The sequence below is a fragment of the Somniosus microcephalus genome, chromosome 27 (genome assembly GCF_052327205.1).
Source record: "Somniosus microcephalus isolate GS21.2 chromosome 27, FLI_Smic_1.0, whole genome shotgun sequence".
In the NCBI taxonomy this organism is placed as follows: Eukaryota; Metazoa; Chordata; class Chondrichthyes; order Squaliformes; family Somniosidae; genus Somniosus; species Somniosus microcephalus.
Window position 1 is genome coordinate 11,683,700 of NC_141013.1, and position 17,452 is coordinate 11,701,151.

Below are 17,452 nucleotides of genomic sequence, written 5' to 3' on the forward strand. Positions count from 1 at the left end.
TCTGGGCACCTCATTGGCCACTTGTGATCATGTGACCACCCATGCTCCTTTCCAGCTGGGTCCCAGGTTGACTGAGTTGGGCTTCACTGACAGTCTGTTCCAAGGCAATTGGGGGGCAGGGGGCAGTGGTCAGGATTCAGGTTCAGCAGGTCTCATTGTAACACGAATAGTGGCTGGCTGGCTCCCTCCCAACCACCAACGTGAGCTGATAGTGCTGCTGTTAGGGTTGGAGACAGGCATTCTGCAGTGGCTGCGTGGTGGATTGGACTTGGTGACTATTAGTTGGTGCTGGGGGCTACATAAAAATTAGCTTTTCAGGATATGCTTAGCAACATTCATAGCATAGCAATGGCGCTCTCTCCACTGCAGTTAGTTAGGGTTCTTGTTTTGCTGGCTATCTCCAATATTGTCGGCACCATGGCTTTTTTGAGCTCCCAGGTTTGGAGGATGGTCTCAATGCTGAACACGTTCTGAAATAAGCAAAAAGACTTGAGCCTGTAATACAGCTCCAGAAATGAACCGGCAGTTTAGCTCACTTGAGAGCTATCTTTATATGCCTCCATTAAGCACTGCCAAATCAACTACAGCATATAGTTAGATGCAGAATGAAGCTCCCTCCACTCTGCTCATAAGGACTGTGTGACACTGAGGAACTCGGTGGTAGTAGTCCAAAACTGTACGTGGAGATAGAATCGGGGCAGAGGATGGGATCATAGCTCATGAAGTGTGTGCGTACATGTGTATATTGTGAATTCTCGTTTACCACTGTGTTTATGGCTGCCTTGATAACAGAATAAAAGCTTTCCTTTGTAAAATGCCTGTTACAACAGATTTATGTTTGCCCTAAGTTTTGCTGTGCATTCACCACAGTTTTGGAGGTGTGGTTTAGAATAACCTTACGCATTGAGATACTGGCTGTGAGATGACATTCTTTCTTGTGTTGTCCTACAGGATGTTCAGTGGCTCCAGAATTTGTACAGGTTTATAGGAGAGAACCTCCTTTCTGTAGCTGTAGATTCTGAAATTACCTGCAAGGAGTTGAGCAGCTGTCTTTTTCAACGCCTGTGCAGAATTTGTCACAACTGCAGTAATCTCTGTTGCCATCAAGGAAAGGATGGACTTATTTTACCTTTAAGCTACAGGTACTGTAAACAACAAATCTAATTACATTCTTGGCATAGTTCTGTTATGATGAAGGGACCCATCGGGGACACAATCTATATTTCTCTTTCAGTTACTGATTGACTTGTGTATTTGCAGCATTTTCTACTTTTCCGCATGCATGGTTTTTGTTTTTATCCAGTACATTTATAGTGCTACAGTTTCAGTCCTGAAACAATATAGCTGCCATGCTTAAGAGCACGTGACTTAAACTATAATGCTTGAGAGTTTGAGTCCCAGAGCTTGCTTTAATTCATTAGTGCTATTTATGATGAATTTTGCCCCACTCTTGGCTGAGTTTCTAGATGGTGTGTAGCTCTTGAGCAAAGGACTTATTCTGTGGCAGGGAGGATGCAGCAGATGCTTGACTTCAAAGCTCCAACCTCTCAAACTATCTGGGGTGAATGGCTTGTGTTGGAGTAAGAGGCGAATGTTGTGACGAAAAATCTTCCAGCTTTCTAAGCTATGCAGTTAATGCAATGCATATAACTTAATATGTATGATATCTGGGATAAATTTCTGCTCCCAAATTGTGTTCAAACCATTATTTTAAATTCCCTGCAGATTGAATACATTGTTACTGGGAATGTTGTTAAACAGTGTATTTAAATACACACATTGCAACATAATTCTGCTGGGGAAAGGCTATAGTGCTCGCCACAGTTGCAGTCTTTATCAAAGTTATAAAATAACAACAGAAAATGCTGGAAATACTCAGCAGGCCAGGCAGCATCCGTGGAGAGAGAAACAGAGTTAACGTGCATTTTCTGTTGTTACAGTATTTCAGATTTTCAGCATCCGCAGTATTTTGCTATTTTTATCAAAGTTATGTTTGTTAACATAGGCCCTCAGCTCTGGAATTCTCCCTCTAAACCTCTCCGCACCTCTACCTCTCTTAGTTCCTTTTAAGATGCTCCTTAAAACCTACCTCTTTGACCAAGCTTTTGGTCATCTGCCCTAATACCTCCTTATGTGGCTCAGTGTTTGATAACACTCCTGTGAAGCTCCTTGTGACGTTTTACTACGTTAAAGGTGCTATATAAATACAATGTTGTTGTTGTCATGATGTCCCACGATCTTCCAGGGACAGCCGTGGAGAAAATAGCTCTGGAATCATTCAAGCGGCAGCTAAGTGCTATGATGAAGTGACCATAGATTTCTGTACAAGGATGAATCAGATGGGCTGCTGGCCTCCCTCATCTGTAATTATCTCTGTGTATTTCAAAGGCCCTGCCACACGTGCTGGTTAATTCAGTGACTTGTGATTTTAATCTAACTTATGGATCCAGTTGTATTCATAATATATTAAAGAATTTGCTTTGATACAGCGTCTTATCCCATCCTCGAGGCGTTCAGTGACCAGCGTGGGATTTGTTCATGTGCCAGGGTATTGAGTAGCTGGATGTTGCTATTCACACATGAGCAGGTGTGAAAAAGAACCTTGCCCACTATATTGATTGTTAACTGGAGACAAAAGGAAAAACTGCAAATGTTGGAAAGAATACCCCCCAAAGCACTGGGACCGCACAGCAGGTCAGTCAGCCTCTGAAAGATAAAAGGCAGGTTAATGATTCGATGGGAAGTTTTTCACTGGACTCAGTGGAGGTAGGTTGGAGATTCCCCCATATAGGTGTCACTAAAATGGGTAGAGGTCAAGAGTTTGGCTATTTAACTATTTTTGAAAGGGATTTTGGGATTCTGATGCCCACCCATGCCAGTTCTGATCAAGGTTCCATTTGTCTTTGCTTTTTCAGATGCTGACAGAAATGCTGTATTTCCAGAACCTTCTGTTGGTCACTAATTACGTGCCATACAATAGCAAAATACTACGGATGCTGGAAATCTGAAATAACAACAGAAAACGCTGGAAAAACTCAGCAGGTCAGGCAGCATCCGTGGAGAGAGAAACAGAGCCAACGTTTCAGGTCGAAGACCCTTCGTCAGAACTGGAAAAAGCTGGAGATGGAACATATTAAGCAGATGCAGAGACAGCTTTTTCCAGTTCTGACAAAGGGTCTTCGACCTGAAACGTTAACTCTGTTTCTCTCTCCACGGATGCTGCCTGACCTGCTGAGTTTTTCCAGGGTTTTCTGTTATTACTAATTACGTGCCACCTGATTAAGGCTTGCATATCATTGTCACGTTCCATGTTGATGAGCGTGAGATCGGATTGGCTCCATCTTCTTGCCCAATAACTAACGCTGATTATGTTGCAGATTTATATCCCTCTCTGAACTTCAGTCTCAGCAGAAGACCCCGTGCTGCAGTCAACTAACGTGGAGCACCAGTCGGTTCAAGCAATGGACTCTGCATAAAGAAAGATTTCTAGTCAGTCACCAGGGACTCAGTCGCACAAACCTGCTGCTATGCGGTATCCTGACAGACAAGATCTCTCTTACTCCGAGTACTTCAGAGAGTGCAGAACAGCAGAGCGATGGAAACTTGTACTTGCAGGACAAGAGCGGATTTATACCTTGTGAGGTAAACTGAACTCGATGAACCGACTGCAGGAGGCCTTGTGCAGACAAGTTTTGCTGCTGACTAGTTTTTGGTTTTTAACTAGTTTATTGGATTCTGTGATGTGATGATGCAAAGTGACAAAATGCTACTTGCCGTCAGGAGTGGGAAATTGGTCAAATTGAAGAATTTATTCAGAATTTGTCAACTGGTTGGGTAAAGTGAAAGTACAGGAAACTCTCGTTTAAACGGCACCTAAATATCTGTAATTCTCTATTAACCGGCAAAATTCTCACTCCGAAAACAACACCTCAATAACCGGCAATGTTGCCGAGTCCAAGTCTCCCGCAGTGGCCGAGTTAGTCAGTGGGGGTAGTTCTCCAAACTGCCACTACTCGGCTTCTTGGCGCTGTCGGAAGTCGGAACACTTCAATACCCCTGTAACAGGAGTCTGACTGTTCAGACTCTTCTGATCCGCCATTTTACAGGGGTACTGTGTGTCTCCCACGCTGCTAGTAGTCATTGCATTGCATTACCCTCAACTGGCAGTACTGTGCTTAATCAAGCATATTCCAGCATCCATTTAACACAACATTCTGTAGGTGAGTACCCAATTACTGTATACTGCACATTTCTTGATTTTTTAAAATTTTTCTTTGTTAAAAATAGCCTCGGTAGATAACCCTCTCCGTCATCCGGAATTTTTGATCAACTGGCAACACGTCGGTGCCGGATACCAAAGAGTTTCCTGTAGAACCACAGTTTCTTCAGAATCCACTCTTATATAAAATTGTACCACAGCTTCTTTAATAAAAAAAAAAGTGGCAGTGGAATCTGGTTACAGTAATCAATTTGGACAGGTCCCCAAATGAGCACAGAATCAGAAGATGACAATTCCCTAATGGCCTGCGGGACAGCTTTTGTGCTGAAACTGATGCTGTATGCAGAGTGCTGCTCGGCTGTTTCCAATGCAGACGAACAGTTGTACCAGCAGCTATCGCTCTGCAATACTGCAGGTATACTGAATGGGATGTGAGGCTGAGCAGTACACTGGAACTCTTGCACAGCCTACTGATCAGTTGCATTAAATTGCCAGTCAGTGCTGCTCACCGGCACCTCCGAGTGCTGCTGCAGCTGTCTGTCCGGTCGTCTGCTGAGTGCCAGTTTTGGCCTGAGAGCAACGAATGAAGTGCATTCTTTATAGGAAGTCCAGCACCCACCTGATCAATACAACTAATGGGAAATGTACAGGTTTAATAGAAATGGCACGTTCAATTTGAGCATTATATCAAAGTGATCACTACAGATGGTGATCACTGAACGTGGATTCCAAACGCAACAGGCCATTAATGACTGTGCCCTAATGGAGGAGACCCGATATCCCAGGTGAATAGTGGAAATTAGCAAAAAATCAAGAGTTCCCCCCCCCCCTCTTATTTAGTCTGACATTGTGAGGTTTTAGTTTCTGATTGGTATATTTATATTTATCATTCCCAACTCATAGAGATAAGACCCACAATTTCCATTTTTAAAGATATATTTTTGGGGGGAAAAATCCCGCAACCCAATTCCTGCTGGTCTCCTGGCTCTACGTTAAATATCAGAGCTGCATGGATGGTCACTTGTGCCAGCCAGTGGACTTTGTACACAACTACTTATCCTGCTAGATCACTTACCCAGTCTATGAAAAATTAAAGCGTTCTGCTTCTGTTTTAGATGGCTCCTGTAAATCGAAGCCAGGGTTCCCATGAAATTATTTGCAGATAATTGTGTGTGGAAAATTGACTTCCCCACTGTTGAGTGTTTTTCATTGGCGTACAATTTGTTTTATTTAATATGAAACTTTATTGTGACATGTAAAATCCAAACTGCATTATTTATCTTTCTGCCTTTTCTTTTATGATGCAATTTTTGGCTAGATTATCAAACTGGATCCGCAGTGGTTGGGGCACTTGGTACTGATTCCAAGCTGGAGTTATATTCCACTGAGTGGTGCAGTTTGGAGACCCAATGGGACAGAAGCTGGCTATCTTGAGATCACGGAAGCACCTTTCCTTGTGCTTCCAAAACTGTCGGTTGGCAGCTTTTTGGGACCAAGCACCCTAAATGCTTTGCTGCCCGATTCAGCAATTCACCTCCTGGACAAAGGGTAGGACATGCATAGAGAAAGATACTTAAATGTAATTTTAATAGTCAAGTATTGCTCAAGTTCTTTTCCCCTATTTTGTGGCAATCGTGATTTCTTTCTTGCATCCCTGTAGTAAAACCAGTGTAATTATCAATGTAATTGTTCATTTCATGTGGCCATTTTCATTTTTGTGTGTAAAAATCTGTTTTGTGTCGTTCCTCTTCCATTCAATGCAGTCAGAGCAACTACTGGATAACTTACACTACATGCCGATCATTTCTGTTCAGAAGAGTGAAGTGAAAATTTGTGTCTTATGCGACACATATATGTGACTCTTGAAAATATTAATAATTCCTAGTAGGTATCGATAAAACAAAAATCTGACGATCCTAATTCCTGTTGCTCTCCTGACTCGAAGCTAAATATCGGAGCTGTATGCATGGTAAATTTTCCTAGGCAGCGGATCTCTCGCTAACTACTTGCCTTGCTGTATCAAGAACCCACAGTCTAAGTAAAATTAAAGCACTCAAATACTGTACTTAAATGAGCTGAATTTTACATTTAATCTCTGCAAACTAAAAGTCATTAGTGTTTAAATGATTATACTACAGTAGTATCTATTGAAGACTATTGAGAAGTGTAAATAAGTGAAGTAATTCTTTCACTATGTTGTAGTCATCCAACAAATTTTGAGAATGTACCAACAAATTTACAACTCGATATCTAAATTCCAAAATATCTTTGCCCAATATGAAGTCTTGTGTATAAAACAGTCTGATTTGTGATTTGAAAATAAAGTAGATTGTTCATGCACAGGTTTAATCATGGTATTAAGTTAGTATTTGCTTCGGCTAAACATTGGGGAGAACGAGGTCATTATTTTTGCCCCCCGCCACAAACTCCTTTCCCTTGCCACTGATTCCATTCCCCTCCCTGGCCACTGTCTCAGGCTGAACCAGACTGTTTGCAACCTCCGTGTCCTATTCGACTCCCAAGCTGAGCTTTCGCCACCCCCCCCCATATCCTCTCCATCACAAAGACCACCTACTTCCGCCACCGCAGCATTGCCTGTCTCTTTCCCCCACCCGCTGCTGAAACCCTCGTTCATGTTTTTGTTACCTCCCAGACTCGATTATTCCGATGCTCTCCCGGCCAGCTTCCCATCCTCCACCCTGCATAAACAAACTCTTCCAAAACTCTGCTGCCCGTGTCCTAACCGGCACCAACTCCTGCTCACCCATCAGCCCTGTGCTTGCTGATCTGCTCTGGCTCCCAGTTGACCAACGTCTGAATTTTAAAATTCTCATTCTTGTTCAAATCCTACCTAAACACACACACTCCGGTTTGAAGGAGAGTCTTGAAGGATATCTGTTTGACCAAGCTGTTAGTCAGCCCTCCTAATATCTCCTCTTTTGGCTGATTACCATCCCGTGCAGCGCCGTGGGAAGTTTTCCTATGTTAAGGGCACCATATAAATGCAAGTTGTTTTTAACTCCATGCAGATTTCAACAGTTGGAACATTGCTGGCCAATGACTCTGCTCTTGTATCGGTAAAGACACTTTTACAATCCGTTGCCACTTTTGGGAGACTGGCATTGTACCATCCTGGTGCCACTCTGCCCTCTTCACCTTTTCTATCTGCAGCAGGCAGAAGCAAAGCCAGCGAACTGGTGGCATCTCCCAAGACCCACACAAAATGTAGGCTGCCACCGAAACGAGATGAATGCGGCAGTTTATATTTATAACTGCAGCTGATGGCCAGGGAACTGAGGGTTTGCTGCCAGCTGCAGTTTATAAACGTAAAAGCACCCATCCCGTGAGACATCCCATCCTTCATTGGGAGGGATAACCTTTCACAGGGACCCCTGTTGGATTATGAGATATAACATGTACTCCAGTGTTCATTCTAATGTGCTAAATCAATGGCTCTCAAACTTTAACCTCTACTTATCATGTGCTTAAGAAATGTGAGGTAGCAGCTAGTAGATGGATAAATGCTATGGATAAGTGATGTTATAAATTGCTCACACCAATTTTATAGGATTACCTGAATACCCTCTTTTTTTTGACTGCCAGCGAAGTGGTCTAAGAACTAGGGAAATTTCCTTGCGTCATCAGACTTGTAATTGTACAAAAAGATGAATTCATTCCATGTATAACAGGCTGTATAAACATGCGCGACTCAGTGGTGTGAAGTGATCAGCATCTTCACTCGTGAAGTCACAAATGCCAGACAGTCGACCATGTCACTTATCAGCTTCTCTTGGGAAGATATTGATTGTTTCTTGCTGTGTTGTAACCCTCTGTTATGTATGGTACGTGATAGTAATTGTACTCTGATCTTGTCAAGGTTTCGTTGCCATAAAGTGAAGCTGAACGTAGCTGGAGAACTGAGCCGCCTAAGTTCTGTTTTAAAAATCCGAGGGAAAACCTTCTTCTTCTTCTTTCTCAGCTCCTTTGCAACTGATACTTGCCTTCCAATTGTAGTTCAGGTGTGTGTTTTCTTAAACTTAGAAAGTCGCTTATATATTTTTAATAGCATTTTAACTGGACTCAAATATGTAATAAATATTGTGTACTGTAAAATCCAGTTCATCAGTTGCTGTTTTGCACAGTTTTACCACTTTGAACATGTACAGTGATTTGCTTTAGCCGTAGGTTTTCAAAATAGGGGGCCTTCAAGGGAATGCCAGGAATCCTCAAGCTCATCAGTCCGTCATCAAATTTCTGTATTTGTTGATTTATTAGCACATTATTTCTGATGCTGCATGCTAATAAAAAAAATATCTGCAATGACAGCAGTTTTCCTTTGGGTAGCTGTGGCTATTTTTCAGCAGTTATGGCAAAGTGTCCCTGAGTATTTAATATCTGCAGTGGGCAAACATTTGATAATCACTGCTCTAATGTAAACCTTTTCCCTATTAAAATTAATGAAAGCCTGTCTGTTAGTGGTGAGAATAACCTTTGTTTTGGCGTTGGTGAAACATCTGGCATAAGTCATGGGGCAACACATTGGTCCGAAGCAATATAGCACGAATGCTAAGCAAGCGTGTGGGTTTGATTCTTCTACTCTACCCAGTTACCAATCTGAACTGCCTGAGGGCTGCAGCATCTGTGTAACAGGGCACAATCTCAATGGTGGAAGAAGGAAGGGTAACTATAACTGCATTCAAGTAGCGTTGTGTGATATTAAGGAGTTAAATGCGCTTGCATGAAATTCTTAATGAAGGCAGAAATCCATTTTAAATAAACAGGTTAAAGCCCTTCAAAAAGGCGACACAAATTTCAAACAAGCATCCTATTTTGTTTGTTACAAATATTGCACAGCCAGATTTCAATCCAAATAGATCCACTTAGCAGAATGCTTGGTACATTTTCTAAATTATCTTTAGCTTCACCACAAATGTAGTATTATGTGTCGCCTATAATCATTGCCTTTTTTTTAGGCTTTCAAACTTTGAGCCTCTTAACGGCTACTGTAAATGATTGCACACTTGCTATTTGAGCTCATCAGCTAGCAGTAGTGCAGCATTGTCCTCGATGGAACTGAGTAATTATCGGCTCCGTTCTGCAAATTCCTGTACTTTCATTGGCTTTAATCGGATTTTCCTCTGTCTATTCAACATGGTCCACGTGGTCTCTGAATAAAATAGCATGGGGCTTTGGTGGCATTCCATCATATCGATATGTGTCTGACACCACCAACTGGTGTACTTCCCTACCTTTACAGCTATGATTACTCAAATAATAACACTTTAAAATTAGCTAAAAGGGCCGAGGTGCATTGGAAGACATAAAATGCAGCATGTTTCTCTTATCACACACAATATTCTCACGTTCTCACCTGCATTTTGCCCCATGTCTTTGAAGGGATAGTTCTTGTACATCACAGTTCATCAAATCAATTGCTTGTGGTTTTGATGAGCAAGGAGTTGCGCTGTTCTATGCTGTATGTCTTTATTGTATGGAAATGGTCGATGTTTTCAGCCTGAATTTCCCGATTTGTGTTCTCTTTTTAGGTTCCTGCCAAATTAATGTGGCATTGCTGCTTGGAAGTTTCAAAACAATACGTTATCACAAAGGTCTTCGTTTCCAGCCTACAGGGCACCAGTTATAAGGTGTTTGTAGTGTCGTCGTCTTCTGACTTCTACTTTTATAATGAGGGATTTGTGAAAGAACAAACGCTGGCAGAATTTGTGCAAGTTTCAGATATGAAGGAGACTTCTAAACTTGAACTAACAGCACCTGCTTCTAATGAATCTTTTCAGAATCGATCTTCTATGGACTGGTCATCTCAAGACACCATAGAAGAAGTGTTTGAGAGCAGAGAGTCCAAAATATGCTCTTACCGTGTGAGTACTTGGTGTTTTCTGTTAGTTATGAATATGGGGGATGGATAATGTTAAATATGCAGAGGGTTACAAGATGAATCTTTAGGTCCTTTTGAAGTGATCTCCTCCGTGATCTCTTGTACAAAGTAACTCGACTGTAGGGAATGAACCTCTGTTTTTGAATGGAAGCCTTATACTGGGGGGGTTTGCACATCTAATTGTAGCTTACATTACTGTTTTTCCTTGAGCAATACAGGGATATCACAGAAACCCCACAGTGCAGATAGAGGCCATTTCGGCCCATCGAGCCTGCACCAACACACATCCCACCCGATCCCCATAACCCCTACACCAACACATATCCCACCCTATCCCCGTAACCCCACGTATTTAATCCCCCTAACACTAAGGGTCAATTTATCATAGCCAATCAACCTAACCCGCACATCTTTGGACTGTGGGAGGAAACCGGAGCACCCGGAGGAAACCCACGCAAACACGGGGAGAATGTGCAAACTCCACACAGACAGTCGCCCGAGGCCGGATTCGAACCCGGGTCCCTGGCGCTGTGAGGCAACAGTGCTAACCACTATGCCACCGTGCTGCCCTATTTTATTAGACTTTATTTTGAATGCTTGAATAATTTAGATTTAAAATTTTAAAATCTACCTCTGCAATGTCACTCAACATTGTCCAGTCAATAAGGTGTAAACCTAAACAGATGGGGTGGGGGAGGGTTAAGAAATACTTTGAGGGAGCGATGCCCTTGTTTTTAGTTTTCTACTGCTTTCTCCCTGCTCTGTTCTGCTGAAGTGGTTGACTGTGCTCGGTACCCTCTAAGACCTCCCCATAAGTGGCTATTCATTATTGTGTGAGCCTAGACAATGGATTTTGGCAGGCCATTCAACCATGGGGAACATCACAACTGAGCCCAATGCTGCCTTAGTCTGATGTCTCCATGCAGGCACTTCCCAGCAGGGGCTGCTGGACAGCTGTCCAAAGTGAGAGCCCTGCCAGTTTCCCTCTTCCTACTTCAGGGGTCTTGAGGCAAGGTGTAGCACCCTGTTTCTGCCCCTGCTGATGGCAGGTAAAACACCAGGGACCAAAGATCAAAATGGCACTTTACTAGTGTACATGTCTCGGCTGTACATGCCTTAACCATTTGAGGCATCAGGAAAGCCCCATTAAATGTTCTGCAGTCAAGAGGGTGCATATGTATATGGATGGAGAGGAGGGAGAAAGTAAGTTTCTCGGAGGGGTGGGCCGTCCTCTTTAAGATAATTATATTGCCTGATTTTGGTCTCCCTGCACCAAAACCCAGAAAGTGGTCGATTGAGCCCCTTCCATGGCTCCTTCAGCACTGTTGTTAAATTGGACACTGGAAGATGCACAGCAGCAGCAGAGAGAATTATCTGCTCGACAGAATTATCCATCGCTTCCTGTGAGGCAGTGTCAGGGCTCCACTTGGATCTGCTTTTCGATGATGAATTTGGAGCTTTCAGTGTGGTAAACTGCAGATGTAAACTCCTGTCCCATCCCTCTTGGATATTCAATCGCTGCATTGCCTGGGAAGATTGTTTGTGTGACGTGTTGACTCGTCAATTAATTTCTCTCTCTTTTAAATTTAGGGTGTGATAAGTAAGGTATTAAACATTACAGCAGGCCTTTATGAGCTGGATGGCAAATTTGGTCTTTGTGTGGCCTACCAACAAGTAGTAAATTGTGGACGTGGTTTACGGCCTGGAGCACAAGTGGAGGTATAAATATTTGACTTTTTAATGTATTTTTCCCTGCAGTTCTTTTTCTCTCTAACTTCCCTGTGCAGCTTAAAATGGACTGTATCCTGTTTCATCTGGAAAGGTAAATTGGAGAGCTGAAGGTGTCCTGCACTGGAGGTAGTTTCAATGTATCTGTTGGTTGTCTAAGATGTGTACCGTTCGCTTCAAGGATGGCTGTACAGCTATATCTGATAATGCAGAACTAAACCTCCCATCTCACAGGTATATCTTTACACGTATAAGTGACACTGTAAGACATTGTGGTGTAAATGTGATACTTGAAAGTGGTGGGTTGCTGAAGATAAGGCACCTGTTGACATTGGACAACACTTTATAACTTACTTTACAGTCTTGAGGGTTATGTAGTCCAGTGCCAGTTATCGCTCATTCAGTAACCCGAAGCTCTGCATTGTTTATCTTGTTTATGTTCTGGAGGAGGAAGTAAGGAGATGAATACATTTCCACAAAGCTGCTTTGAAGAACTGTCAGCTAGTAAGTGTGCTATCATTTCCTGAATAAGCCTGGTTTTCACACTTCTCCATGGCTGTCCTGATGCTGCTTGTTGATCAGCTGGACAGGTCTTTGGTGCTGACCTGATCTTCCAAGCTTTTGTACCCCTCTGAGGACTGCAAAATGCTCCATCTTGTGGCTCAGCCAGGAGTTTGCAAAACCCATCTACCGAGAAGCTTCAAAGACTAGGAGTTTACAGCTCCGTAGCTACTGGTCGATAGCAAATATCTCCCATTTTAACTGGTATTTAAACTAACATTAGTATTGGTGCAGCAGATGATTGCCCTATGTTATTGCACGGACTAGTAAAGCTTTATAGGTATATGACATTTTCATGCAGTCACATTTTGGGTTTTTTTCTGACTAGGTTTTCAGTAAAGCATAATAGGGGTGTGAAATTTTTGTACTATAGCCACTTGAGCTGTGAAATGTCCAGCGGTGCAATTACAGATTTTTGTCCTTTTGAACTTGGGTTATGTTTGCATGGAACATTTTGAACTGTATAACACCTGGGTGAAGTATGGTGACCACAGGTCTGGTGGTGACGGAGCTGGAAGCAGATAAAGGGGACAAAAGAGTATTGAACAACATTAAAGCTTATTAGCTTAAGTGTGTTTTTTCCCCCCCTTTGGGTATTGGTACCAGTACGCTAATCAATCCTGGTGACACCATGTCTGAGAGAATTGATACCAAAAACTTTTGGAAAAACTCCAAATCTGCGGGTTTCTTTATTCACTAATGGACAGTAACATAAAGGTGAAAAACGGTAGAAAGGTTGAAAGTAAATATAGAATGAGAAATGTCGGTGTTTTCATTATATATGAAACGATGGATTTTTTTTTTGTAGGTTCATGATGCCCACTTGCACGTGAAGGCATCTGAGCATTTCCCACGAGTCGTACTTTGCTGCTGCCTGAGGAGTACATTGGTGGTCACAGAATTTTCCAGGCTTAGTGCAGAATATCAGCCCTTCTCTCCCAGTTGCAACGTATACATCAGCCTGTTGTTCAAGTACAACCTGGATCTGCCCAGTTATTTGTGGGTAGTTCACATTGTAGAAACACTTGTACAAAGGTAAATCATAGAACTAACTGCTGCTCAATTGAACAAATTCACCTGGTGTGTCTATCTATGTATATGTATCTAGATAAATAACGTGTACAAAGTGGTTTGGCAGTTTGCACTGTAAGTTATAATAACATAAGAAATAGGAGTTGGAGCAGGCCATTCGGCCCCTCGAGCCTGCTCCGCCATTCAATAAGATCATGGCTGACCTGATCTTGGCCTCAACTCCACTTTTCTGCCTGTTCCCCATAACCCTCGACTCCCCTGTTTTTCAAAAATCTGTCCATCTCCACTGTAAATATATTCACTGACTCCGCCTCCACAGCTCTCTGGGGTAGAGAATTCCAAAGATTCACGGCCCTCTGAGAAGAAATTTCTCCTCATCTCCGTTTTAAATGGGCGACCCCTTATTCTGAAACTTTGCCCCCTAGTTCTAGATTCCCCCACGAGGGGAAACATCCTCCCTGCATCTATCCTGTCAACCCCCCCCCCCCCCCAGAATCTTATGTTTCAATAAGATTACCTCTCATTCTTCTAAACTCCAGTGAGTGTCGGCCCAACTTGCTCAGCCTTTCCTCCTAAGACAGCCCCTTCAACTCAGGAATTAACCTAATGAACCTTCTCTGAACTGCCTCCAATGTAAGTATATTGTCCCTTAAATAAGGAGACCAAAACTGTACGCAGTACTCCAGGTGTGGTCTCACCAACACCCTGTACAGTTGTAGCAAGACTTCCCTATTTTTATACTCCATCCCCCTTGCAATAAAGGCCAATATTTCATTTGCCTTCCTAATTACTTACTGTACCTGCATGCTAACTTTTTGTGTTTCATGTACGAGGACACCCAGATCCCTCTGTACCGCAGCATTCTGTAGTCTCTCTCTATTTAAATAATATTTTGCTTTTTTATTCTTCCTTCCTCACACTTTCCCACATTATACTCCATCTGTCAAAATTGTGCCCACTCCCTTTGCAGACTCTGTGTACTCCTCACAACTTGCTTTCCTACCTATCTTTGTATTGTTAATAAATAAATTAATAAATTGCAAATGTACAGATTATCTTCCTGTAATTTTACACCTTGGGGCTGTCCATGTTTCTTTATTATTTCCTCATTGCCTTCTGGTCTGTATAATCAATTCAACCTGTGGAGACCAAGAGAAGATGCAATGGATATATTAATAAAAGATGATGCTTAGGCTGGAGTGTGACCTGCAGCAGTATATCAAGGTGTTTATTAACATCTTCCAAACTTGGAGATGGTTTAAGTACTTGAAATATACTCCAGCAGTTGTTATCCTGCATAGCCCTGTTTAGGCAGAGCTTATGGAGAGTGCCTTATTCCTCATTCTGTTTCTTTATTTTCAGCATTTAATTGTTTTGCCTTTGGCAGATGTGATTTAAACTGCAGTCATTTTACAAGGGACCAGTGCATCCTGTTTTATTATAAGAACAAATGTTCGCGTGGTGGTCTATTTGAATGCATTGATGTCCTCTTGGTTATGTGCTTGACTGCATCAGTGGCTGTCCAAAATACATTCAGGACAATGCTCTTTCCCCCCCCCCCCCTTTCCCCCTTTCTCTTTCACTTCCCCCTTTCTCTTTCACTTCCCCCTTTCTCTTTCACTTCCCCCTTTCTCTTTCACTTCCCCCTTTCTCTTTCACTTCCCCCTTTCTCTTTCACTTCCCCCTTTCTCTTTCACTTCCCCCTTTCTCTTTCACTTCCCCCTTTCTCTTTCACTTTCCCCCTTTTCTCTTTCACTTTCCCCCTTTCTCTTTCACTTTCCCCCTTTCTCTTTCACTTCCCCTTTCTCTTTCACTTCCCCTTTCTCTTTCACTTTCCCCCTTTTCTCTTTCACTTTCCCCCTTTTCTCTTTCACTTCCCCCTTTTCTCTTTCACTTTCCCCCTTTTCTCTTTCACTTTCCCCCTTTTCTCTTTCACTTTCCCCCTTTTCTCTTTCACTTTCCCCCTTTTCTCTTTCACTTTCCCCCTTTTCTCTTTCACTTTCCCCCTTTCTCTTTCACTTTCCCCCTTTCTCTTTCACTTTCCCCCTTTCTCTTTCACTTTCCCTCTTTCTCTTTCACTTTCTCCCTTTCTCTTTCACTTTCCCCCTTTCACTTTCCCCCTTTCTCTTTCACTTTCCCCCTTTCTCTTTCACTTTCCCCCTTTCTCTTTCACTTTCCCCCTTTCTCTTCCCCTTTTTTTTCCTATTTCACTTTTCCCTTCCCTTATTCTTTTTTTGGGATTGGAGAACCAAAATATATGAAACAGATTTAAAAAAAAAAAGCTTTTTATGCCATTGAAAATATACCAATAGTTTCAATGTAAACATGTCAGCTGTTGTTTATTTATTTTTTAAATGTTCTTTGCAAAGCAGTTAGTCCAATTGACTTCCCCAAAATCACTAACGGAACTGATTGTGCTTGTTTTTTCTACCTTTGGGTGAATCCTGATGCTGATTGTTACACCATGTATAAATGTGAAAATATATATTTAACATTATTTTTATTGCATATCTTGGTGCTTTTCCAAAGTACGAATGTCTTCTATCTCCCTCTCGTCTGCTAGACCTGTATAATATAAGTCTAGGAAGTTGCTGTATGGAAATTCAGAGCAACTTCTATTGCTGTATCTACTCAGCTTTATAAATCTTTCTCTCCTTCCCTTCTCTGCTGTACAAATGTTCTGAAATGCCTGCTTTTGTGCATTGTTTGTGTATGTAAAATTCAGATCACTTTCATAGTTAGCTACGACATTTATACTTTTGGCAAATACACAGCAAACACCGAATGTCTGTTGTCTTTGCTTCATCTTTCTATTCCTTTAGTTATACCTTTGTAGAAAGTTAGGACAATTGTTAAATGGGGAAAGTTAAAAAGGAACCTGTTATTACACCGCCATTGGTTTATAAGAAGTCACTGTCCTCTCTTTCCCTCTGTATTGTAGGTTTTGCCCTCGCTTTCTCTCACAGCAGCGCATGCTAATGTGCGGCAGTGATACTGGGATCATTGGGACATTTTTCAGCTCTATTCTGAAATATACTAGGTGGAATTTAGTAGCTAAACCAACGAGAGACATCTACCAGGAGATACTGGCTGAGACACATCACTGTCCCCTAAAAGAGGTATTTATGTATTCAACTTTGCCACGTTACTGTGCATTAAGTATTATTTAAAAGTCTTTTACCATTTAAAAAAAAAAATCATTTCAATGCTCCTGATCATTTCTCCATCCCCCTCTTTTTTTCCTGCTAACTTTCTTCTCTTGTAGGGGTACGATTCTCTGGGTCTCAGCAGCCCTTTAACACCTTGCCCATGTGGCTGCTCTTCACCAAAGAGCTTAAACAAGTGAATGCTGTGAGGAGAGCACCAGAGCTGAGCCCAATCCTGTCCTCGTGCTTAAAGCATGGCATGAATTGGGAGCAGGAACCCTGGCCAATTATCTCCTAACCTGGAGAAGTCAAAGCTAACTTTAGTACTCCTATTACTGATCCAGTAATGGGGATCTTCCTGGTCTGCGTAGTTCAGCTGAGCATTGAGGGAGCTGATACTGCATCGATTGCAATTACAAAGTTGGGGAGTAGCTTGTATATGTGGAATTTTTGAGTGCTGCCTATTTTTAAAGTTGGTTCAGTAAAGCCTTAAATGTTTTCATCTGCTTTCTCCCTTTCAAAATTCTCCCCATTTTAGTCCTTTGTTGAGTTCTGTGGCGCTGCTGTCCATTCAGTATCTCTCCCGAGAAGCTCTTCACGGCTGTTTGTGGGATGTCACTGACGTAAATGGCTACAGCATTTGCCTATGTAGAAATAGTCACTGCACTTCGAAAAGAAACCTAATTCATGATGTAAAATAATTCAAGGTATTTCAATATGAAAGGCACTATGTAAATGCAAGTAGTTGTAGTCTTCATGTGTGAACTTTAGACAGAGAACATCAGCAGATTATGTGACCATGGGCCCATTATAGATGTGCCTAAGCTCAGCACATCCACACAGACCAGAGAATAGTAGAAGGAATTAATA

The 17,452-nt window shown here is 42.1% G+C and overlaps 1 protein-coding gene across 4 annotated transcripts in view; it reads left to right on the forward strand.

Annotated features, from left to right (window-relative positions):
* The window catches only part of ctc1 (CTS telomere maintenance complex component 1), a 79,346-nt gene that overhangs the window by 1,086 nt on the left and 60,808 nt on the right, over positions 1-17,452 (forward strand). For all 4 annotated transcript variants that reach the window (XR_015073786.1, XR_015073784.1, XR_015073785.1 and 1 more), the window contains exons 2-9: positions 952-1,142; positions 3,378-3,642; positions 5,538-5,767; positions 8,097-8,238; positions 9,766-10,098; positions 11,706-11,834; positions 13,213-13,439; positions 16,378-16,555. Coding sequence is in view for 1 of the 4 variants with exons in the window: in XM_085968520.1 (XP_085824646.1) it covers positions 952-1,142; positions 3,378-3,642; positions 5,538-5,767; positions 8,097-8,238; positions 9,766-10,098; positions 11,706-11,834; positions 13,213-13,439; positions 16,378-16,555 (1,695 nt within the window). In the remaining 3 variants the exon portion in view is untranslated. The remainder of the gene's footprint in view (positions 1-951; positions 1,143-3,377; positions 3,643-5,537; positions 5,768-8,096; positions 8,239-9,765; positions 10,099-11,705; positions 11,835-13,212; positions 13,440-16,377; positions 16,556-17,452) is intronic.